The following is a 23359-nucleotide window of genomic DNA, read 5'->3' as shown; positions in this document are numbered from 1 at the left end:
CTGGTGGACTACATTAATTTGTTCTGATTGGGTGTGCATGATACTTGCTTTGAATATAATTTTACCTACTTAATGGATTTATTTATTTTAAGGACAAACATGCAGTGCTGGACATCACACCAAATGCAGTGGACCGTTTGAATTATGCGCAGTGGTATCCAATAGTGGTGTTTCTCAACCCTGACACAAAGCAAGGCGTCAAGAACATGAGGACCAGACTCTGTCCAGAGTCTAGGAAGAGTGCCAGGAAGCTCTACGAGCGAGCGCTAAAATTGAGGAAGAACAATCACCATCTTTTCACCAGTGAGTCCCACCGGGGGAGGTATTAACGTGTTCTTCCGAAGGAGGGAAAATTCTAACGTTTTACAAGGGTAAAGACACCATGGGCTGCAGAGTTGGCCTCACAACGCTCAGTCTAACTGCTATTGTTCAGTGGTGACGTCATGCAGCAGCATGCTGCCATTTCATCCAGATTTAGACTTCCTTTTACATTTGCTTTTCCTGCCAAGGCCTGTGCTGTGGCCATGCTTTTGAAGCATCTGTTGGTGATAAAAAATGATTGTAGTTCTGGATGAAATTCCACTTCACCTAATCCTCCTTGACAAACACACATTGTGCGAATGTCGGCTGCAGATGATGTTGGTTATTTGCTCTAACAAATTGAAGTCTTTTTTTTTTCTGTGCCTCTGCTACTCTTTGTGTGTTCAGCAACCATTAACTTGAACAACATGAACGATGGATGGTTTGGCGCACTCAAAGAAATAATCCAACAGCAGCAAAACCAGCTGGTGTGGGTTTCAGAGGGCAAGGTAAAGCACACAAAAGCCACGTTTTCAATGAGCAATACAGTTCGGACCTTTGTTGTCGCAAGTTGACCGTGTATTGAAGGCAAGATTCTTGTAAGAATGGAGAGAAGAGTCAAAATTGTTAGCATTTTCTATGTGTTCATATCATTTTGTTTTACGCCAAGTGTGCCAGTCATCTTTTGTCGAACGAATTTGCAAGCTAGACTGTATCATGCTGCTTCTATAGTGTAATGTAGTGTAGTACTTTGGCACCTATTGCCAAAACAGATGAAAGCAAAGCTGACAGTTCCGAATGACATCGTGACTAACTGAACTGAACTGCACTGCTTTAAAAAAATGTGATGTCCACCTTGAATGTCTCTTTCTTCACATTGCTGAAAACTCTTTGCTGCCACTTCATGTCACAGGCTGACGGGGCAGCAGAGGATGATCTGGATATCCATGATGACCGTCTGTCCTACCTGTCGGCACCAGGCAGTGAGTATTCCATGTACAGCACCGACAGCCGCCACACCTCTGACTATGACGACACGGACACGGAGGGCGGAGCCTACACCGACCAGGAGCTCGACGAAACGCTGAATGATGATGTGGGCCCTCCAACGGGGCCTGCCATCACCCGCTCATCTGAGCCTGTCCGGGAAGACCCGCCCGTCATCCAGGAGCCACCTGGCTACGCTGGTTACCAACACGGGTTGCAGTCGGACCCCCTGAACCGCATCGACCCAGCTGGTTTCAAGGCCCCGGCGCCGCAGCAGGTAGCGTTTCTGAGAGCTGTACGTCTCCCCTGTTGTCTGGAGGACGTGGTGTGCGTTAGAAGGGTGTTCTGGAGGCGCTATTGAAGGCTCATGATTATTCTTACAGATATTGTGTGCTGTTACTGTGCCAATGCAATATCAGTGTGAAAGTCTAACCTTTGCTGGTCAAGTATTTATCGCCATACAATACAATACAATACAAATTACCTCTACAGGAGTTATTTAACCCGGTGTGTGTTGACTAATCTTTGTGTGTGTTACATTTTAAAACCATAGAACTTAATATGCACTTTTCCTCTTGTATTCTGTATGACCAAGAGTTGTCTGTATGACTGTTGCTGATTTCACTGGGAAATCCAGCATATATTTGTCCACTTGTCTGTAACATAACAGTACTCACCTATGTGCACTTCCTACTCTTGTTACACTTGTGATTGGGACTGTGTTGGTACCGGAAAGTATTGTGTGCATGTTGACAAAAAAAAAACAGTGTAAATCCAACATTGCTGTGAAATGTATTTAGCACAGATTTCCAAATCGGAGTGTTTGTCATTACGGTATCTGTTAATAAGCATAAAAAGGGACAAGGAGATCTTACTGTATTGTTATCATAGAATTAAAGCCAAATTAGTGTATTCTAACATTGAAAATGTGTCCTAATTCCTAACATGGCGTGCTGTTTGTTGATCAACAGCCACAACTAAGTGTGTGGAGGCAAGGTGTGATTGGCTGTGTGACTCAGTGTACGCTGTAAAGCACACATACGGAGCAGTCTGTTGACAACACTAACACTTGTTTGCACTGCACAGTAGTGTCAGCACGTGTTATTAAACATTTTTGAACCACTTCACAGAAAGCAGAAGCCACTGCCATCCCTAGCAACCCCCAGCTCCCTGAGCCCCTGGCTGAGACAGTGACCCCTGCCGTAAAAACTGTAGGGGGCCCGAGCCCCGGCGAGGCTCCTGGAGCTCACCACAGGCTACCAAGCCCCAACCCAGAGGCTGGCTCACTAAAGAGGCCCACGCCTGAGCTAGCCCCTGAGAGTGTCACCTCAGAAACAAGACAGTCTGGACTGGCCGGTTCAGAATCAAAGGTATCCAACTGACCTGCCTCTGGATGCTCCGTGACCGGGCCCAGCTCAGCTCGATGTGACTCGACTGACCGCCTGTGCTGCCGCTGCTGCCTGTCTACCTGCCTACTTCCTGCTGCCGCGCTTATTTGTCTCTACTTTTTGAACCCCCACGCCTCCCCCCGCATGTCTGCTGATCACAGTGCTCCCCAGAGGACATAATTCTGTGTGAGAGTGCGTGTATTTACATTTGTGCATGTGTGAGCAAATGCTGGTGAGCAACAGTGAGTGTGGAAGTGTTAGCCGAGGCAGTGAATGTCTCGCAGCACTCACTGTTGTTAAACCTCTTTGCATGGCCACTAGAAGTAGATCTCTGTGCTGTATTTTCCCAATGCTGACAAAACAGAGCCTTTGTTTTTGTAAAAGTAGCTGTTAATTTTCCAACCAAGGCATCTGCATCTCGAGTGTCGAAAGCCACAATCCTGTCATAAAAGTTTGGCGCGAGAGACCTCAGATTTTGCTGGAAAATTAACAGTTGCTTCTTGAATAGCCGGTTTGGAAGTATGTTTGCGTAATGCGCAAGTTATGTTCAAGGTTATTGTAAGACAGTGGGTGTCATTTTTTTTAAATGATATCAAATAGTTTCAATATCAATCCAAATTGGTCTGTAACAACTGCAAATACTATCCAGCGTCAATCGTGTTAAATGATCAAACATCCGAATGATCAAGAAATTCTTCAGGCAAAAATGTATCCCATTGTTTTGTAGTATATTATTTTGTTTGCTATATCAATTTAATTTCCTACAATCAGTGTTTCATTTGAAATTTCACAGTGTTTTGGTGATTTCTGTTTTATTGTATTATCTGACTAGTAACCCCTCCCTCTCAGTTTCTCTATTGCAGGTCTTTCCCCACTCGTTTCCTCTTCTGTAATTAATTTCACAGAGTGATTTTAATATTTTCAGTTACTTCATCCTTTCATATCTTATTATATTACCTTGTTCAGTGTGTTGGTTGGTGGATCCTGTGATGCTGCTAACCTTATTCATTGTTGTGTATTTATAGATGTTTCAAAAGGATCCATACAGCCCAGACGGCACAGGGAGACCTGGTCCTGGACCGAAACCTGGCAATTATAACCCTCAGCAGGGCTATCACCCAGATCAGCAGCCATACAGAGATTATGACCACCCTCCTAGTCGGTTTGATGTCAGTGGTGGCGGTGGTTATCTAGAACCAAAGTACCGAAACTATGACTCTCCGCCCTTTGAGAACAGTGTGCCTCACTATGAGCAGCAACAGTGGAACCCCTACGGCCAGACACCCTCTACTGCCAACTCCCAGGGCTACGATCAACGCCTGCCATACAGCGATGGCCTCGACTCTCAGTACACCCCTCCACTCCGCTTCGACGAGCCTCCACCTCAGCAGGGATTCGACGGACGGCCTCGCTATGGGAAACCCACAGTTCCGGGGCCTGCCCGCTACGATGACCCGCCACCCCTTTCTCCAGACCTGCACTATAATCAGGATTCTCAACTGACTTCACACGCTCCGGCTGCCCGCTCCCCCAGTGGCCAACGGCCTACCTACAACCAGGGACAAACACAGCAGGTTAAAGGCTACAAACCCCAGCAGTATGACTCTGCTCCTGTAAACTCTGACACCAGCCTCACATCCCCCCCAAAAGCAGAGGTCACCACATTTTCCCCTGTGGACACTTCAAAGCCTAATATTGCCAGAAAGGAGTTACACGAGGATGACCCCGCCATGCAACCACAGTCGGTCCTAACAAGAGTCAAGATGTTCGAAAACAAACGTTCCGTGTCTGTGGACCGAGCCAGAGATACAGCGGATCCATCTGGGAACAAGGTTATCCTTTTGGCTTTCCATTGATTGATAATAGTTAAGAAAACAAAATTGGTTCAGTTAGATTTTTATACAGATTAAAACTAAAGTTGGAATGCTGATTCTAAAATTGTAGTAATTTTTTCCGGCACGTCAAGCTTTTTTTTTTTTCTCCGCACCTTACCAGATAAGCAAAATTCCACTAATTAGCTGTAGTAAGACCTGCCAGCCTCTTACGATTGTACTCATCAACAGCTAGGGTGGCAACTTGTTCGTGCGGTCACAATTGAGTGCAATGAAAGGTGTGTGTAGCTCTCAATAAGTCAGTACTATCAAGATCTGCAAACAGAAAGCTAGCATAGTAGGAAATTAGAGGGATTAGTGCTGGCTTTTCTCTTAACCCTGTAATAATGGGCATTACGTTTCAAGTTCTATTTTGTTTTATGCTGTTTTTTTTTGTGTTTTCCTTTTTTTTAAATTTAGCCCTCCTTCGCCACTTATAATCAGTGAGTTGGCCAATTCGTAGTGCGGTTTAAGTGAAATGTGCAGGGAGTGTTAACAATCCCTTACGAAGTGCTCTCGATGAGCGTTGGTCGACGCTTACATTTCAGATCGGTTACGGTGATTGATCTTAGGCGCGATGGTCACTGGATAAAAGTAGTGATCGGGGAGTCAGGAATGAGGACTGCGTTCACAGTCATTCAGTCATTGTCTATACCGTAATCATTACAGAGGGACCTACCAAGGTCCTGTATACAATGCTCTGGATGATACAAAAATTGGTTTGGTGAACTGAAATCTTTGTGTCCGATAAATATGTAAAGAACACGGAAATCAGGGGGCAAATATTTTTTCACGGCACTATAGTGTTCAAAGCCTCTAACGATGCCACCTTAGTGATTTATTTACATACATAAACATTTAATAGTTTTTAAGAAAATGGGATCCCATAGCTCAAGAACTTGACATGATCAGTTTTGGATTCCACACTTTAAAATTGGTTCAATACAGCTGGCAGACCGGACTCAACAAAAAATGTGCTCCCAAGTGCAGTTAATAGGGGATGTAACGAAATCGCAATATTAAATTTGCCACAATATCGTCTTCTCATTTGACAAGATTAAAAGCAGCACATCTCCTTTGACAAACATTACTTTTTTTTTTTTTTTACACTATCGTGGGCTTTTTTTTATATCCCCAACCCCGACAACATGTTGATTATTATCGTATCGTGATATTGGGATATCAATACATACCTAGGACTGAAATGGGAACATTTACTATGCCAAATATACAAATGAAACATCCTTTTTCTTTCTTACCACAGGCCGCAGATTTGCCCTTGAAAGCAGGAGGAATCATCCCAAAAGCTAATTCTTTGAGTAACCTGGACTCAGACAAGAGCATTAGGTAAGCTTTTGTTGTTGTTGTTGTTGGTTTTTTTCACTCTTTTGCTCGTATCAATTTCAGGAAAATGACTGAAAGACATTTGTTGATTAATTGTTATGCCCAATTTGACAAATTTTGATAATTCCTTGCATGACCATGTCTTCATTGCACTGTGATGGACTCGCGGCATTGTTTACCCATTTAGAGTCCCAGAGCCTCAGAAGCCTCAGTCCAAAGCGGCTGATGACATTGTGCGTTCCAACCATTATGACCCAGATGAGGATGAGGACTACTACAGGAAACAGCTCTCTTACTTTGACAGGCTGCAGACTGGCCCTGCCAAACCCCAAGCTCAAGCACAAACAATGCACACCTTCTCCAGGTAATTTTCAAAGTTGCATTGTGATTTTGACACGGTTGCTTCCAAAGCGTTTTCACATAGCACCAGATTTACTGGCAGTTCATATAGCGGTTATAAAGTCCACCTATATGGAAGAAACTGTCACGTGTGTATTCTCATAAAACTGGAATTTCAGGAGTTTTAATTTGTAAAAATGTTGAAGCTCCTTTTGGTAATTTTAAAACTGCAGTAAAAAAATCCAACTTTTCATTTTTTTGCTAGGTTTTGTTGTCTTTTTCTTGGAGGTGTTTATGTATTTTTTAACAGTCTCATTTTAATGGCATATTGAAAGAAGGTATTTTATAGCAGGCTTCTGTATCCACTCTGTTTCCTAAGCCTGTATCCCACTGAGGCGCAAACGTTTGTGACTGTTTGCGAAAGCAGCGAATATTGGTGCCTCGTCAGGGTTCGTGTTTGCCAACAGTTTTAATGTTTGTTGTTGTTGCAAGGAAATTTCGAACGTGTTCAAAAAGACAAGGAAAATTGTGTTTGTAAGCATTAAAACTGCTACCGAACGTCTTGGCGACCTTCAGTGGGACCCTGTTGAAAAATCAATACCCACTCCTCTCGCAAACATTCGCCGCTCAGTGGGATACTGGCTTTAAACTCGGATATCCTTTTGACTTTCAATCTCCATTTTACATCCAACTTGAGTTGTCATTAATGTTTTTGATTGTTTTCTTCTTGTGCTTACAGAACAGAATCAGTGGAGAAACCAAATACAGCAGAGAAAAGATATGAACCAGTACCCCAGTTGACACCCGCTCTGCCACCAGCCACACTTCCCAAGCCCTCAACTGAAGGTAACATAATGCTGAATAGTTTTGTGTACAAAAAACACTGGTATACATGTATTTACAAATGAATTCTGAAGTTAATGCCAATAACTGGCCCTCAGCCCAGCCTCCTTCCCGAGAGGACACTGTCCACAGCAACTTCCTGCCTCACAAAAGTTTCCCTGAGAAGTCGCCAATGAATGGCACGAGTGAAAAGCTTCCGAAAACTGTCACCAGCGGCGGGGCTCCACCAGCATCTAGCTACAACCGCTATCTGCCCAAACCCTTCACAACCTCTGCAAGGCCTTTCGAACGCAAGTTTGAGAGTCCTAAATTCAACCACAACCTTCTGCCCAATGACAAGCCTGATATGGCCATAAAAGTAAGTAGTGTTTGAACAGGTGTTGGCACACCTAATGTTGTGGCTGGTGTGTATAATGTTCAAGTGAACTCAGCCAGTGGAATGCCTACTCACTCAGCAAATGTGAACTCAAATTAACTAATTGGGGTCCCTTGACAGAATCATGTCACAGGCACTTTATTAACCCTTTCATGCACCAATAATGATAACGTGTAACCTGATAACATGATAAGCTGTCCACTGTGGTAATTGCTGTCCATGAAAGGGTTAAGACCTTTGGGACCTATTTTAATCTGTGGTCGAATGTAGTGGCTCACTCTTCTGAATTCTGTGCATGTAGTATGGATTGGATTCCCTTTCCACTCGGTGTGAAAGTGCATGTCAATGACCCCTGTGATTGACTGGCGCAAACAGTACAGAATTTCGTCCCTCTTTTGTGTGGCCAATCAAGCTACTCTCCATGACCCTGAATGTTTATGGGTGGATGGAAATTGGCATATGTTACTTCCTTAAATGTGGATTTGTATGCATGAAATAACGTTCTCTACAAGTCGCTGTGTTCGTTGAGGAAACATTGTATGTATCCGGTTTCAGGGAAGTAATATGTCAATTTTCTTTTGAACAGGGTCAGAGTGCAATTCCAGTGAAGCCCTCCCAGTCCCAAACCACAGACCATGACAGTGGCCTAGATACATTCACTCGAACAATGGACCATCGCTCCAAGTATCAGCACAATAATATCAATGCGGTGCCTAAAGCCATTCCTGTGAGGTAACTAATCGCGTTATCAACGGATGAAATCGAATGCATTCTATCGGAGACAAACATGTGCGGTGTTGTGAACATTGCTGCTTTGCAGCCCCACTGCCCTGGACGATGATGAGGATGAGGATGAGGGCCACACAGTGGTCGCCACTGCTCGAGGTGTATTCAACAGCAACGGTGGCGTGCTGAGCTCCATTGAGACGGGTGTCAGCATTATCATCCCTCAGGGTGCCATTCCTGAAGGCATAGAGCAGGAGATCTACTTCAAGGTCTGCCGAGATAACAGCATCCTGCCTCCACTTGACAAAGAGAAAGGTAAGACGATCACAAAACGGCACTGCTATGATGATATTGTAAAGTCACATCACATTCTTGCGCTTTGTACAGTCTCTCTCTTTTCATCTTTGCATTGTTCCCAAAACTGCACCATGCTGCCTCATTGACAAGGTCATACATAGTCACATGACACAACCCAAAACAGTCACCGGTTCAGTGTATTAGCAATTAGTTGGTATGCCTCTTCCTCTCAATGCTCCTTGTGAGTGGAGCACAAAGAGCTCGAAGTGAAATCCTCACTGTTGAGGGGACGAGAGACTGAGCCCTTCTGCGAATAGAGAAACTGTGTGACTGACTGGCGCCTCCCCGCTCCCTTCCTTGACAGGGGTTTGTAATTGTAAATGGAGAGGATCATGAAACGTCAGCATCATTCATCTAGCACAGTGGGTTCTTAACCTGGATTCGATCGAACCTTAGGGGTTCTAAGTGGAGACTGGTGAATCAGTCTCAGGGGTTCGACAGAGCCTCTGCCATGGAGATTAAGACCACCGGACTCAACATGTCAATTACCTGTAGTTATGACACACCTCTTGGCCATCACTGGCTGATTCATTTTGTGCACAATTAAAAAACTTATACTTTATACTTCTACCAATTGTGTTCTGTTTTTAATAAATTCGTTTGCAAAAAAAATCACATTTTTATTTTTCAGTAATGATGAGGTTCGGTGAATGTGCATATTTCCTGGTTGGGTTCGGTACCTCTAACAAGGTTAAGAACCACTGATCTAGCATGTTAACTGTCATGAACCCATGGTACCTAAATGTTTTATTTCATCGTTAAATTATTAAAACACAAGTGAACCACTTTCTCAATGCGGCTTTGCATTAGTATAAGCTAGCATACTCGCCGAAATAACACATTAGCAAAAAACTGAAGGAAAATCACAAATGGGCAAACAAATATGTGCACTAGCATATCCACAAAGAATGAACTGTGGACACTGATTGCACCTCCATGCCGACATCAAACTACCAGTTGGTGCTGAGGGTGGGGGTTTACATAATTTCGGACGACCCTTCTTGTACATGTGCAGGTGCTTTTGGTACATAACTGCCACCCCCTGGTCAACGGTGGTAATGCACCAGAAGTATTTGCCCACAGCCAAAAGGAAGCCAGCATATATATGTGGAGCGGGGATTTCGGGTTTCCAGTTGGAGCTCTAATTTTAAGACATACAAGTTGCACCTGAGTATAAGTCGCAGGACCCGCTAAACTATGAAAAAAATGATGATTTATCATCCAAAAGGACTTGTCCCAAAAGGTGAAAAAATCAGACCTAACAAAGTAGGGTCAGCAAAAAGTTAAAATATTGTGTTGCGGGGTACTTTTTTCATTTTAACCAGTATAATGGATGTTATTTTATTCAATTACTGCGTTACCCCAAATAGTTGATGATTACTTGCTTCCTTCACTGGTGCAGAGGTTTACCTGCTTGGCACATTTAGCTGCCTGCCAATGGGACCTTCAATCAATCTATCAATATGCCATTGTTTGATGCAGCCTCTTTTTCTCTTGTACCTTTCCGTTCGAAATAAGCAAAGTTAACATTTGTCTTCTGACATGTGAGACATATTCTAATTGTGAAAAAAAAGAAGAAATCTTGGGTGAATTCTGTTTTAATTGATGGTTTTAGTTTGTGATGGTGTGATGGTTTTTTGTTTCTGTTCTGTCATTTTCAGGAGAGACTTTGCTGAGCCCTCTGGTGATGTGTGGACCTCACGGCCTCAAGTTTTTGAAGCCTGTGGAGCTGCGCTTACCTCACTGTGCGTCAATGACCCCTGATGGTTGGTCTTTTGCTCTAAAATCCTCCGACTCCTCGTCGGGTATGCTGTGCTCTCTCAGTTCTTCTGGGGTCATTTGGGCTGGCTCTGTGACTATTTGACTGTTGTGGCTCACCTGAATCATTTTCCTCTAGTTGTGATTTTTTTTTTCCTTCCCAATGTGTTGGTAAAAGAATCAGTCCATGGGAAATGGACTATGTCTATGTCTATGTCTCTATGTCACGTCTATGTTTCAGTCAAAATCCTTGTATTTCTGTAGCTGTTATAATGGATCTTATTAGGCCTACCTATTTTTGTGGCCTTCATTATACACCAATCTCACTTAAAAATCCCCGTGTGTGTGTGTGTGTGTGTGTGTGTGTGTGTGTGTGTGTGTGTGTGTGTGTGTGTGTGTGTGTGTGTGTGTGTGTGTGCGCGCGCGCACTAATATACATATTGTAAATGTACCGTATTTTCACGACCATTCGACGCACCGTATGGTTGGGCGCAGTCTCATTAATGGGTGCTATTTCTGTATTTTACACATAGACAAAACGCACTGTATTATTGGGCGCAATTTTAAAGTGGTAAAACATACGCCAGCTTAAACATACGGCATGCATGCGCGCACGCTAAAAACACGTTAGCTTGTAGCATACGGTAGCATGCCAAGACATACAGATACAAGCTAAAAACACGTTTTTAAAAAGGCAACGGAAAACTGAGTTCCGTTGTATTTTATTTAGCCATCGTACAATGTACTCACGTTTTTCGATCAATCATCACCCAGAAATCCATCAAAGTCCTCATCCTCTGTATCAGAATTGAACAATTGTGCAAGTACCGGTAATCCATCAAAAACGCCGTGTTCCCTCTCGTTGTCAGTCACTCTCATTGCCATGTGGCTCCACAGAAATGATGCCGGCTTTGCCAAAAACTCGAACAACAGTGCAAGCAGACACGTTCGTCCAAGCTGCCACAATCCATTCGCAAATTGTGGCGTAACTCGCCCGGCGCTGCCTCTCACTCTTTGTAAAGTTGTGTTTGCCATCGATCATTCATTGTTCCCATGCCGTTCGCAACTTTACTTTGAACGCCCGGTTGATGCCGATGTCCAGCGGTTGGAGTTCTTTAGTCAAGCCTCCGGGAATAACGGCAAGCTCAGAGTTCATTTGCTTGACTTGGTTTTTCACCGCTGCTGTGAGATGGGCACGCATGCCAAAAGCATAACCGATGGCTTGAAGTTTGAACTGAGCTTCGTAGGCGTGTCTCTTTGTAGAATTTATTTTCGGGGGTTCTTATAAACCAAAACCGAAGTTGTTTTGCAACAATGCACATAGCCACACTCTATACAGGTGTTGGTACCTGCTTGGGGCGTACCCTTAGCGTCCACTTACACGCCCACCCTTCACTCATTGGCGGACTTCTTCCCCGCATGCCTGTCCTCACTCACATGTGCCTTTTCTCTCTCTCGCTCTCCATATGTGTATATATATATACACGCCCACCCTTCACTGATTGGCCGACTTCTTTGCCGCATGCCTGTCCACAGTCACTTCCGCCTTTTCTCTATATAAACAGCGTGTCGGCTGTCAGTCAGGTTTTGGAACTCAGCGCATAGACAAGACACTCCGCATCATAAGGCGTCCTGTCCATTTTGGAGAAAATTTTAGACTTTTAATGGCGCCTTATAGTCGTGAAAATACGGTATGTTGTTGTTTCTTCCCTCTCACACTGCCACCCAAACCCTTGCCGGTAGAACGGCTTTTATAGGTCTCTTTACTGACACCCTGACCAGTCCAATGAAATTTTATGCTCAGATCGCACGTGACCCTAATGAGGATAGACATTATAGAAAATAAATGTCTGGATATGTGATGTGGTTCCGATCGCGCTAGGGAAGTCCTACCTTGGACAATTTTGATGACTGCACTTGAGGTTTGTGCCGTTTTCCACAACACTTGTAGTCATCGTTGTCAAAGAAGACTCAAATGTGATATTAGGTCCCGAATGTGCACGAGCAAAACTATAGCATTAAAAAAAATAAAATAAAAAAGTTCAAAACTCAACTCCTGCAAAGAAATCAAAAGATCAGAGAGGGACTTATTTCCTCATGCCTTGAAGAAGAGTGGTAATTTTGGCCGTTGTTAGGATTAGCAGTTAATTAGCCTTATTATAAGAATGAGAAATGGCAGGCTGAATGAGATGCCGGCTCCTTCCATTGTTGGGCTGAAAAGGAGGAGGATTATCAGGCTGCGTGCTAATCCTCTTATTGCGAGGCAAGGCCGCTCTCCGGCCTGCTCCTGTCCCCTCTGTGACTTTCTTTTTACATCGTGTCCCCACTACTCTCCTCTTTCTTAATAGCTCTCTGCGGCTAATGGATGCTCCTCCTTAGAGGATGCCTTATTTATTCTCTGATCACACTTGGAGGTTTTTGGTTTGTTTTTTTGCCATATCAATCTAATTAATTTAGGAGTGCGGGCGGATTGCATGAGCACGACTGGTTCACGACTACGACTACAGATGTTCATGTTGTCATTGAGGGGTGGTTATGAACTTTAGTTTTTCTTCTTTAGCTATTTAAACTGTCCCAAGATGTCTTACTGACCTGTACTTTGTAGTTTGCTTTCACTTGCTAGCGCTTCGGCTGTGATGTTTCTTTCGCTCGGCACCTTCAGCCAGCTTGCGTGCCATGTCGTTGGCTGAGAACTTGGTCTGGTTGTGGTTATTGTGACAATTAGCACCACTTTTAGGTAACAGGAGAGGCAGAAATGCCAAACGCCACAGACACATGCAGAAATAGATGAAAGATCATTCAGGATGACTTCACCCCTCTCCCCCCTCCGTTTTTTTTTTTTTTTTTTTCCACTGCACATTTACTGTACATCCCCGATAGTGACTGAGGTGAGACTGGGGACATTCATGAAGGATGAAATGACGAGCCGGTGAAATGACTGGCCAGTGTTTGGATGTAGGCCACTGTCTTGTTCTCTCCAAGCGTAGCTGGCAGGCAAGAGTCGCAATCAGGCAGATCCACTCAAGTAGTTGATGCATTCATATTACAGTTGTTGTTCCATACAACCAACCCCGAAGAGGGAGTGCTTATGTCGCCATTACAGTTTAATTGAACCTAAAAGACTGTTATCACTCACCATCTGCTCCATCTGTTCCTTTTCCTCTCAGGTGACCCCAAAAACTGGCAGAACAAGTCTCTCCCTGGAGACCCCAACTACCTGGTGGGAGCCAACTGTGTCTCTGTGCTCATCGACCACTTTTAAATGGGGGGGGGGGGGGCAGGTGTGGCGTTACAGAATATGCATCCACAGTGGATAAAGCAGGACACACACCCACACAAACACACGCTCTCCCACACACGCGTTGACAGCTGCACTCTCCGACTCCCGATGGCGGCGTGAAGAAGATCCAGTCGGCGCTGTTTACGGCCAGGCACTGAATATAGAAACTTTTTCCCCTCAAATGAAGTCTCGATGAAGTGAAACCACTGATGCATGCCCCACACCCCTGCTACTAAGGATTAACGCTCTATATCCAATGAAGTTTTTACATGAGTATACATGGATGGATTGTTTTCCAAATTGCGCCACCAGCGAACATATTTTACAAACCAGTGTCGGTGTATTTATGCTATATATGCAAACGGTATATATAGTAGTCTAGATAAAACATATTTAGTCCTGAATTCAACCTCCTTTGTTATTTTTACAGTTCAGGCGACTGAATATAAATATGTCGCCGCATTCTTACACTTGGAGGGAATCTAATGAAGGTATGAGTCTCAGATGAGACAGTTGAAGGTCAGCTGGATCTAATAGCCAAGCAGCGCACTTGAACCTTTATTCTTCCTCGGTTACGCCTTTTTTTCTCTCTCTTTCTTTCTTTCTTCCGGTGAGATCTTTGTAGCTTGAGTTGTTTGCTCGCTCCTTCCAGCCTGAGGGAGATCTATGCATGTTGTTCTACTCAGGTCCAGTGGCCTCAGTTGCTTCCTCACCTTTCTTTCTCATCTTCTCTTTTTGCACTCGTGCATTCAAACACAATAAGCAGTGATGCCTTATCTGCAGATCATTCACCTCTTTTCGGGACGAAAAACAATAATTTATAATGACTACATGTTGTTGGGTCTGCCATTTTTTGTTCACCCAGTGTATAAGCAATCTTGGGTTCAGCACACAGTAACGGTTGCGAGAGGATAACAGATGCGTGTTGGTCTTTTATCTCCTATGCATTACTTCTAAAAACAAAACGGAAGAAGATGAGGAACAGTGGCTGTAAATAATGCGAGCATATTGCCTTGGTTCTTTTGTTTGTAAATGAACATTTTTTTGTAAGTCTTTCTTTTTGTATAAAATGTAGCGAAAACATGTTTTCAAAAGTGGAAGAGAAACATGGAAACATGATGTATCTTTGTATTCTGGATTATACCCTCGAGCCTTGAAACGTTGAACTGACAGTGATACATGACACCTTTTCTACCAACATATTCATGTTCAGTTACCGTCAAAAATTGTCTTTTTATGGCTACATAACGATCAGGAAAGTGCTTGGGCTGACAAACATTTTTGTTTTGTTTTTTTTTAAAGAAAAGTTGTCCTCCCAAAATGTTCCCTTCACTGATTTCAATACTGGATGCTGTTTGTGTGCCCGTAAATGTATTTTTGTACTAATAGACCATTAATGATGAATGGCACACCACACCAGTACCAGTTTATTTTTAGACTTAACACAGCTTTAATTGGATATTAGCGCTTCACATGTGGCTGATTTCTTTATTTTTGTTTCCTCCTCTGCAACACAATTTTAAGTATACCACTGTATTAATAAATAAAATCATTTTAAAGTAACGCTTGACAAAGATGTCCCTGTCTTGCCTTGCAAAGTGAAACATGTTCTTAATCTAAAATAAGCTGTCGTATCCAGCACTAAGCGGCTATATTTAGCTGCAGTCAACTCGCTGTTTAAGACCAATTTTTGAGAGCTACAAATGTACACAGAGGGTTGTTTCCCCCTTCGCGCAATCCACAGGAGTGGCCACTAGATGGCACTGGTGATGTCTTAACCTGTGAATCCCAATGTCAGAACCATGCAAGTCATTTTTTAAAGCAACGTTATGTCTCTGGAGAAGGAAAAATAAAAGTCATTTTGACTGCCCAAGGCCCTAAAAAAACATGACTTTGAGTTTGGGGGTCAATGCTCATTACTCCTCCCCACACCTTCATAGTGCCCACATCCAAAAGTGAACATCACGTTCATATAACTTCAGAATGTACAGAGTTTAATATGAATGCTACCAGATCATTTCAAGACCCTGCCTGTCAAAGAACTACACGTGACTTTAACAGCTGTGTGCTGCGGTGCAATGTGTGCTCGGCAACGGTTGATCAATATTACCGTACTCTTTTCCATTGATATACCGCCTCCAAACGTGTTCAGTCATGAGCAGTATTCTGATTTAATTATTTTTATTGGATTTATTAAATGGGCTGCCACCCATATAATAAATCTATGGTGGACTGGTTAGCACGTCTGCTTTACAGTACAGAAGTCCTGGGTTCGATTGCGGGCTGCGACCTTTCTGTGTGGAGTTTGCTTGCGTGCTCGTGTGGGTTTTCTCCCAATTGCTCCGGTTTCCTCAGTGCGGTCAGACCAGCCTCCACACGCAAAGTTTTAAGTTTCATATCCATCTATCCATCCATCCATTTTCTGATCCGCTTTATCCTCACAAGGGTCGCGAGGCATGCAGGAGCCTATCCCAGCTGTCTTCGTGCACTAGGCGGGGGACACCCTGAACCGGTTGCCAGCCAATCGTAGGGCACAAATAGACGAACAACCATCCGCGCTCACTCTCACACCTAGGGACAATTTAAAGTGTTCCATTAAGCTGCCACGCATGTTTATGGAATGTGGGAGGAAACTGGAGTACCCGGAGAAAACTCACGCAGGTACGGGGAAAACATGCAAACTCCACACAGGAAGGCCGGAGCAGGAATCGAACCCTGCACCTCTGCACTGTGAGGCCGATGCACTAGCCAGTCACCCACCGGGCTGTGTTGTGTGTGTGTGTGTGTATATATATATATATATATATATATACTGTATATACATACAGACCAGTTCTAGGGCACACTGGGCCACCCCATATATCCAACCTTAATACTTTGATGTTGCATTTCAAAATAAAAGGCCCCTGAAATCTGCAAATGTGACCTTTACACTTTAATTAAAATTTAAAAAAACATTGAAAAAATTCAGTTTTCCCGCAACCAGACAAGTTCTTAGGCACCCAAGGTATCCAAAGTCCTCTCCTTTTTCCAGTGGGCCTATAGTTCACTCTCAAGACGAAGCTTAACGTGGTTCACACTTGGGAGGAAACTTGTTTTGTTGCATTTCACTGACTTTCCTGGTGCATTTGAGGATATCACTAATTTACGTTTTTCGGAGGCGGTCTTTGAACGTCTCTTGAGCTGACTCGATAGTTGTTGAAGAGTGCATGTATTATTTGGGGAGTTTGGAGAATAAAATACCTGCTTAAAAGACAACACTGCAGCCCTTTGCGTCTCAGAGCTGCAACAGTTGCGTACAAATTTCCAGGTTAAACATGATGGCTGCGTCTTTCTTGCTTTCTTTCGACATAATAGTACTACGTGTGTCGAATGTGCTGGTTTTATCTGTGTCCACTTGGGGTCGTCACCCTCACATGCTACACTATCCATCTATTATCCACTCCTGACTGAATGTGTGAGACTGACTTTGCAAAGCGTGCCCTGGCCTATCGAATGACGTACGTGGGACTCAATGAATCAAGAGTGAGGAGTTGGCTGGCTGTTAACTGACTAACTGATCATCACTCAGCATAGTGAGGTGTCAAATCCAATTCCAAAAAGTAAAAAAAAAAATCCTCATGGAGAGCTCATTTACCTGCCTGTTGAGGAAGAGCACTTCTGGTTTAAACCAAACTGTGGCAGCCTTTTTACTTACTGGACCTGGATTTGACATCTCTGAACGAAAAACAATTGTGCTATGCAGCAGGCACAGATGCACTTTACCATATTTTATGAAGTGTTTCACACTTAAACTTTGTTCATTGACTGTCTTTTACACTCTCCTTTTTTGCTCACGTTTGTTTCTCTGCAGTTACAGTCAATGTGGACGATAAAATGTAATTTGTGCAATACAAAAATCCGCGATACGGTGAATCCGCAAAACCTGAAGCGCGAACTACGGATCGCATATTATATCTTCATTTAGAAATATTTTATAGCATAGAGAAGGATTCCGCTGACCATATGCTTTGTGGGATTAAAACCTCCCATGCTGCACCTCTTCACAAATCAAGAGCAGCCGTACGCTCACACCACCTCCGAACGCCCCCTCCTCCATCACCATAGTAGTTAGTCAGCCTGGTTCCCGCTGCTGCATGCGCACAGGCGTATTGTGGCACATTTCCAACAACTGCGCACCAGACGCACGCCGCTGGTGCACAATTGCGGATATTCTACGACAGAATTCGACGCGCTGGATGCAGGAAGTGTCCACGCTGCGCCTTTGACGCGGTTTCTTCAATCCACACATGCAGTCTCTGTCATCATCAGCATAGCAGCGTGACAATGGTGCAAGGTTGGTTATCCGCTTCGTCGTCGGTGACTTTTCTTCCGAGGAATGGATTGTTTGCCGGAGCCAGGAAGGAATTTGTTGGAACCCTCGTTTGGATTTCCTGTGTGACGCTTAGTAGCTGGTGCTGAGTCCACTCCACTCGCCTCTTCTTGCCTTCCACTCGCGGAAACTCGACTGCTAATTGGAGAGGATCTTAATTGATGGAGAACAACCACATCGGGCTTTGACCTCCACCCTCGCCTTTTACGCTTACTTACCCTGTTTCTATTTCTGCAATTCTTCCCCTGTGACGCGTATTCGGCTCTCTCTTGCTCGCCCGACCTTTGCGTTACACCTCAATTTAAGGACAATGCCACTGAACGCGTTGCCCCGGGCTGGCATCGGCGGCCAGGGCTCCCTCAGCCCGGCGTCGCTGTCCCGCAGTCTCTCTCGGCTGAGGGAATACCGGACTCGGACACGGATCATGTTGGCCCTTGGAGTCTCTCAGATGGTCCTGGGAAGCCTCATCTTGGCCGTCAGCTTCGCGGCTCTGGCTCTCACCACATCTCCCAGGGTGCGACACTCTTGCCCTTTCTGGGCAGGTTTCTCCGTGAGTACATCTATTTCTCCTTCTTTTCTTGGTTTTACTTGCCTTGAACTGTAAGGGGCTGCTCTATTTATGGGTAAAAGCAAAACATGTTATACATTAGTGAAGAATTTGAAATGTACAGCAATCTTTCCCTGACTTTTATTGGGACATAAAGAGCACACCCGTTACATTAGAAGAAATCTGAAGGCACACCACTAAACAGAAGTGTCACAAAATGTGGCCGCACTGATGATTTGCCATCTAGTGGAGAGAATTGTTCCGTTACTATATGTCGCTGGCGTAGATGGATAAACGGAGATACATTATTTGCAGGAAATATTTTTCAGATCACTTCAGTGAAATTGGACAAGCGTTAAATTTTGTGGCTTATAATGGAATGCTGTGTGAATAAGAAATTGATTCATGACTGTGCGACAAATTCATACTTCACATATCATCAGGGGCCAGTCAACCACCACTGGTTGACTGGTTAGCACCCAGAGGTGCAGGGTTCGATTCCGGCTCCGGCCTTCCTGTGTGGAGTTTGCATGTTCTCCCCGTGCCTGCGTAGGTTTTCTCCGGGTACTCCGGTTTCCTCCCACATTTCAAAATCATGAGTGGCAGGTTAATGAAACTGTCCCTAGGTGTGAGTGCGGGTGGTTGTTCGTCTATGTGTGCCCTGCGATAGGCAACCAGTTCAGGGTGTACCTCCCCCACTGCCCGAAGGCAGCTAGGATAGGCTCCAGCATGCCCCGCGAGCCTTGTGAGGATAAAGCAGATCAGAAAATGAATGAATGGATGGATGGATGGATAGATGATGTCATCAGTCATTATGAATACCATACGGCACCGGTGTCAAACACAAGGCCCGGGGGCCAGATCTGGCCCGCCACATCATGTGACATGGCCCGCGAAAGCAAATCAAGCATGTCAAGTTCCATGATGCTTGCTAAAGTCTGAACCAAAATTTCAAATTGTCATATGTAGTAAATAATCATGTTGAGCTATTGCGAGCATTTTCTTGTATTACATTATTACAGAAACTTTAACAACAGTGCAACAAACTACTCTCCTGTCTCGACTTTTGATTTCAAAAATAGTGATCTATTAATTGCGTACTGTATATTTAATAATATGAGGAGGTGATTCAACATTTATGCGGTATCACCGTCATAATGGCCCTTCGAGGGAAACTGTGACTACAATGTGGCCCGTGACGAAAAATGAGTTTGACACCCCTGCCATACGGATCTGCCTTCTTGAAAAATATAGGGAATACATCAGTGCAATCTTGTTGGATGATTTGTAAGTGTGTGGCAATGTCATGACAGATTTACAACAAGATGGCTGTGGTGGCTATGATCTTGCCTTCAAGCTTTTTTACCAAACAAGTTCAACCCAAGGACATGGGTTTGAGAAGTTCCAGATGAAACACACATTTTCCATTTGTTTTGGCAGGGGTGCTGCTGCTAGGTGCTCCATATCAATCCTACTGAATAGAAAATTCGATTTACGAGGGCCACTGTCGGTCACGGGCTCTCAGAATTGTCATCACTTCCAATGCAGTACTCTTAAAACCGCAAAAATAGCAACTCCCCGAAAAAAAACAAACCTGTGTGGAGGGATGCGCTCACTTGTAGCAGGTGGAGGTGATGATAACGCATTGCTTTTTTTTCTTTTTTTGTACAATATTGAACCACTAAGGGTGAATACAGTACAATGCAGGTCATCCTAAAATTTGTTTGGTTTGCAAGGTGTCCTCCCGCCCCTTTGTAGACAATGAAAAAAGTAGCTGCTCTAGTTCGAAACTGTCAGCATCTTAAAAATGCACCCAAATTTTAATGTTCTTAACAGCCGCACATGTGTAAAAAGATTGGGAACGACGTGAATGGTCACACTTGCCAAAGGTCTTGGGACTCTGCTCAAACCAGACAGTTTTGATTGTGAGTGGGCTTCGTTGTTGTTGTAACAGCTCATGTCATGTCACCGAAAATGAATCAACCCTTTGATGCACACCCAACTAAGATGCTATGAGGTGTTGTGTGACCTCAATATTTGTCTGCGCCATTTTCCCCCAAGAAATGTGGAATTCCAAGTTGTAATACGTGAGGGCCGTTTAACTTTAGAGCTTCCTCTGAAGAGCTCCTTTGAGTACCAGCGCGGTTATGTCCTTCTACTTACCATTTTAGTATTAAATAACATGGCTGTGGATGTAAAATCAGCATTCACGCATCCATCCATTTCTGAAAGTGTTTTTCCTTATTGGGGTTGTAGGTGAGCTGGAGCCAATCTGTTCCCACATGTGAAGGCATTACAGTCACTTAAGTGTACTGTGAAAAAAAACATTTAAAAAAAAAGATCGCTGGTGCAAATGATGAACCCCCCCCCCACACACACACATGCAATGTATATGATATACAGATCATAATTCTCAGTTTTTCTTTCTGTGCTCATAAAGCACATTTCCTTGATTTGCTGCCAAAGACCATGTGCAGGGCCACTCCATTAATTATAGAGGCGCTTGGCCAGAGTGCATGAGGAGGGGGAGCGAGTCAGGGTCTCCTTGGTGCCATGAGGACCATCTGTGTTTGTGTGCGAGGGTGTGCTCATAGCCACGTGTGTGTGTGTGTGGGGGGGGGGGGGGTACAGTTAGAAGGGAATCGGAAGAAGCCACAGGGGTCAGAGTGCAAAGGCCAACATGCATTCAGGATGGGCGCCTTCAACTTATTTGACAAAGCGTTGGAGTTTATGTCCCGACAGCTGCTTGTTAGGATCCATGTTTGTCAGTTTGGTCATGTCGTGTCTACTACCAAATGTGCACAATTATGTTTGCTACAATGCGACTATATTGGACACCGGACTGAGGCGCTTTGTTATTGTCAAGCCACAGACTGTGACGCGGTTGTCCGGCAGTAGCGTAGTGACAGCACTGCACTCCTCCACAATGTCTACACTTCAACACAAGTTAACATTTGCCTCTCTTGGCTCTGAGTAGTACGTCTTGACATGTAGGTGAACTAAGCTAATGAGCAAGTTGATGAGAGTGTGTGTGTGTGTGTGTGTGGCTGTAAGCGTTACCTTTGACATGAACAGCCACTGTAGACAAATGCACCCCATAATAATGTCAATATAAGGTGGTAGACATTTGATCAGTCACTGATGTTGTAATGGTACACACGCCGGACTTGTGCGGGCAGCCTGGGATTGCTTCCCACTCAGTGACGATGTGGGTGTGAATGGTAGTTTGTCTCTATATGTGCCCTGCGACGGACTGGCGACCAGTTCAGGGTGTGATCTGCCTTCCGCCCGAAGTCAGCTGGGATCGGCTGCAGCAACTCCCCGCGACCCTGTTCAGGATAAGCAGTGTTGAAAATGGATGGATGGCTGGGTGGACATTTTGATTATGCAATTTGGACTGCAGTATTTGTGTGTAATCCATCCTGTAAAGAGGATTGCTTGATGGTTTCAGCTGTTCAATAAGTAGCCAGATGAACACCAAGTCTGCATTTATCCTTCCTTTATGGACCATGAGTTGCTGAGCTTTCCAACAAGACTCCTGCAAAACCCTTTTTCAGTCTTTTGTATTACTCACAAACATACACGGGTAGATTAGAGCAGAATCTGCTGATGCTCGACTCAGAGCGTGGCCAGAAATCAACAATACTTTCTTAAGCTGCACAGACTTTTTTTTTTCCACGGTCTTTGTGTGTGTGTCTGTCCGAATTTATGTCCAGGTCGGAGCTCAATCGCCCTGAAAATTCATCTTGCCATCCCTAAAAATACCACTGTAGTAGCGCGCTATACATTATTTCCTGACATTGCATTCTAACCATGACACACTGTCGGGAGTAGAGTAAAACTGTGAGCTCTACAACCCATTTGCTCAACAGTTAATGAGTTGATTGAAAGGTGCGCCGCTTAGGTGTGGGCCAGTTACGGATTTGAGGATTGACAGAGGTTTTAAAAAGTCAAGATTTCAATAAGGCTAATCCTGGCTGTCACTGCTCATGAACGCTTCTTTTCGGGGGGGGTTTTTTAGGGACCGTCTCAGCAGGGCACAATATGATTGGTTGCTTGTGAAGTCGATTCAACCAAACGCCTTTTTGGAGTTAATTGCCTCCAATTCACTTTTTTATTTCTTTCTTTATTATTATTATTAGTTTTGCTTCTTAGTAAGGAACAGAGGAGGATGGAGTTAGCAAGACTCTGTTAACATGCACATTGTCCTTTAAAAAAAAAAAAGTTTGAGAAAATGAGACGGAGGCGGCGCATATGTTTGGATCAACTCTGAGTTAATTTATGGAGATGCGGATGGTAATTTGTTCTGCATGTCAGTTGCTGACAGCTGCAAAAGTCCTTTGGCTGGCTCTGTCGTTCATGGGCCAAAGCCAGCAGGGCAGAGTGATTTCACGGCCAAGAGCTCTCAGGTGAACCCGCCGGCCAGACATAGCACACAAACGTGTCTGTAGGATGAGCCCCGGTACCGTCTGCAAGCTTCCGTATCACCCTTTATCCCCGCAATGACATCGACAGGAAGTGACGAATCTCCGAGCAGGGCTGTGGGTTGATAACAAGCCTCGGGCTGGGAGGGGAAAAAAAGAGTGAGAATGAAAAGACAATGTTCGGCTGGCACATGGCCAACAAAAGATCACAAGGACACTAACATAGTGTCCTTGTGATGTTTCAATAAGTGATGTTTGATCTGGCCCGCGGGCCGGCACTTTGGTCTCAAGCAAAACAGCTTGGGAGGTCCTTTCCGAAGAAATCATTTTCTTGTGCAAGAATCACGCTTTCAAATAAATGTCTACGATTGTTTCCCTTAGTTTGACTGTTCTCCCCGGGCCAGCGTGGGTTTTCTCCGGGTACTCCGGTTTCCTCCCACATTCCAA

The 23359-nt window shown here is 44.3% G+C and overlaps 2 protein-coding genes across 15 annotated transcripts in view; both read left to right on the top strand.

Moving 5' to 3' along the window:
* Positions 1 to 15132, top strand: part of tjp1a (tight junction protein 1a) — a 123393-nt gene extending 108261 nt beyond the window's left edge. For 6 of the 14 annotated variants that reach the window (XM_086106396.1, XM_086106394.1, XM_086106395.1 and 3 more), the window contains 13 exons: positions 93 to 303; positions 709 to 809; positions 1214 to 1564; positions 2418 to 2657; positions 3701 to 4507; positions 5811 to 5893; positions 6078 to 6254; positions 6969 to 7075; positions 7171 to 7430; positions 8035 to 8180; positions 8269 to 8489; positions 10193 to 10336; positions 13457 to 15132. In XM_086106396.1, the coding sequence (XP_085962522.1) occupies positions 93 to 303; positions 709 to 809; positions 1214 to 1564; positions 2418 to 2657; positions 3701 to 4507; positions 5811 to 5893; positions 6078 to 6254; positions 6969 to 7075; positions 7171 to 7430; positions 8035 to 8180; positions 8269 to 8489; positions 10193 to 10336; positions 13457 to 13551 (2943 nt within the window). In that variant the 3' untranslated portion in view covers positions 13552 to 15132. The remainder of the gene's footprint in view (positions 1 to 92; positions 304 to 708; positions 810 to 1213; positions 1565 to 2417; positions 2658 to 3700; positions 4508 to 5810; positions 5894 to 6077; positions 6255 to 6968; positions 7076 to 7170; positions 7431 to 8034; positions 8181 to 8268; positions 8490 to 10192; positions 10337 to 13456) is intronic. The other 8 variants (XM_086106406.1, XM_086106398.1, XM_086106403.1 and 5 more) reach the window with 5 other exon arrangements.
* A 2551-nt stretch (positions 15133 to 17683) lies between these two features.
* entrep2 (endosomal transmembrane epsin interactor 2) overlaps positions 17684 to 23359 on the top strand; it is an 88811-nt gene continuing 83135 nt past the window's right edge. The window contains exon 1 of the mRNA XM_086107642.1: positions 17684 to 18491. Coding sequence (XP_085963768.1) covers positions 18252 to 18491 — 240 coding nt within the window. The 5' untranslated portion in view covers positions 17684 to 18251. The remainder of the gene's footprint in view (positions 18492 to 23359) is intronic.

The sequence above is a fragment of the Hippocampus guttulatus genome, chromosome 3 (genome assembly GCF_054856545.1).
Source record: "Hippocampus guttulatus isolate MCC_2025c chromosome 3, RoL_Hgut_1.0, whole genome shotgun sequence".
Classification (NCBI taxonomy): Eukaryota; Metazoa; Chordata; class Actinopteri; order Syngnathiformes; family Syngnathidae; genus Hippocampus; species Hippocampus guttulatus.
Note: the sequence above shows the minus strand (reverse complement) of the source record. Positions and strands in the feature narration are given on the sequence as shown.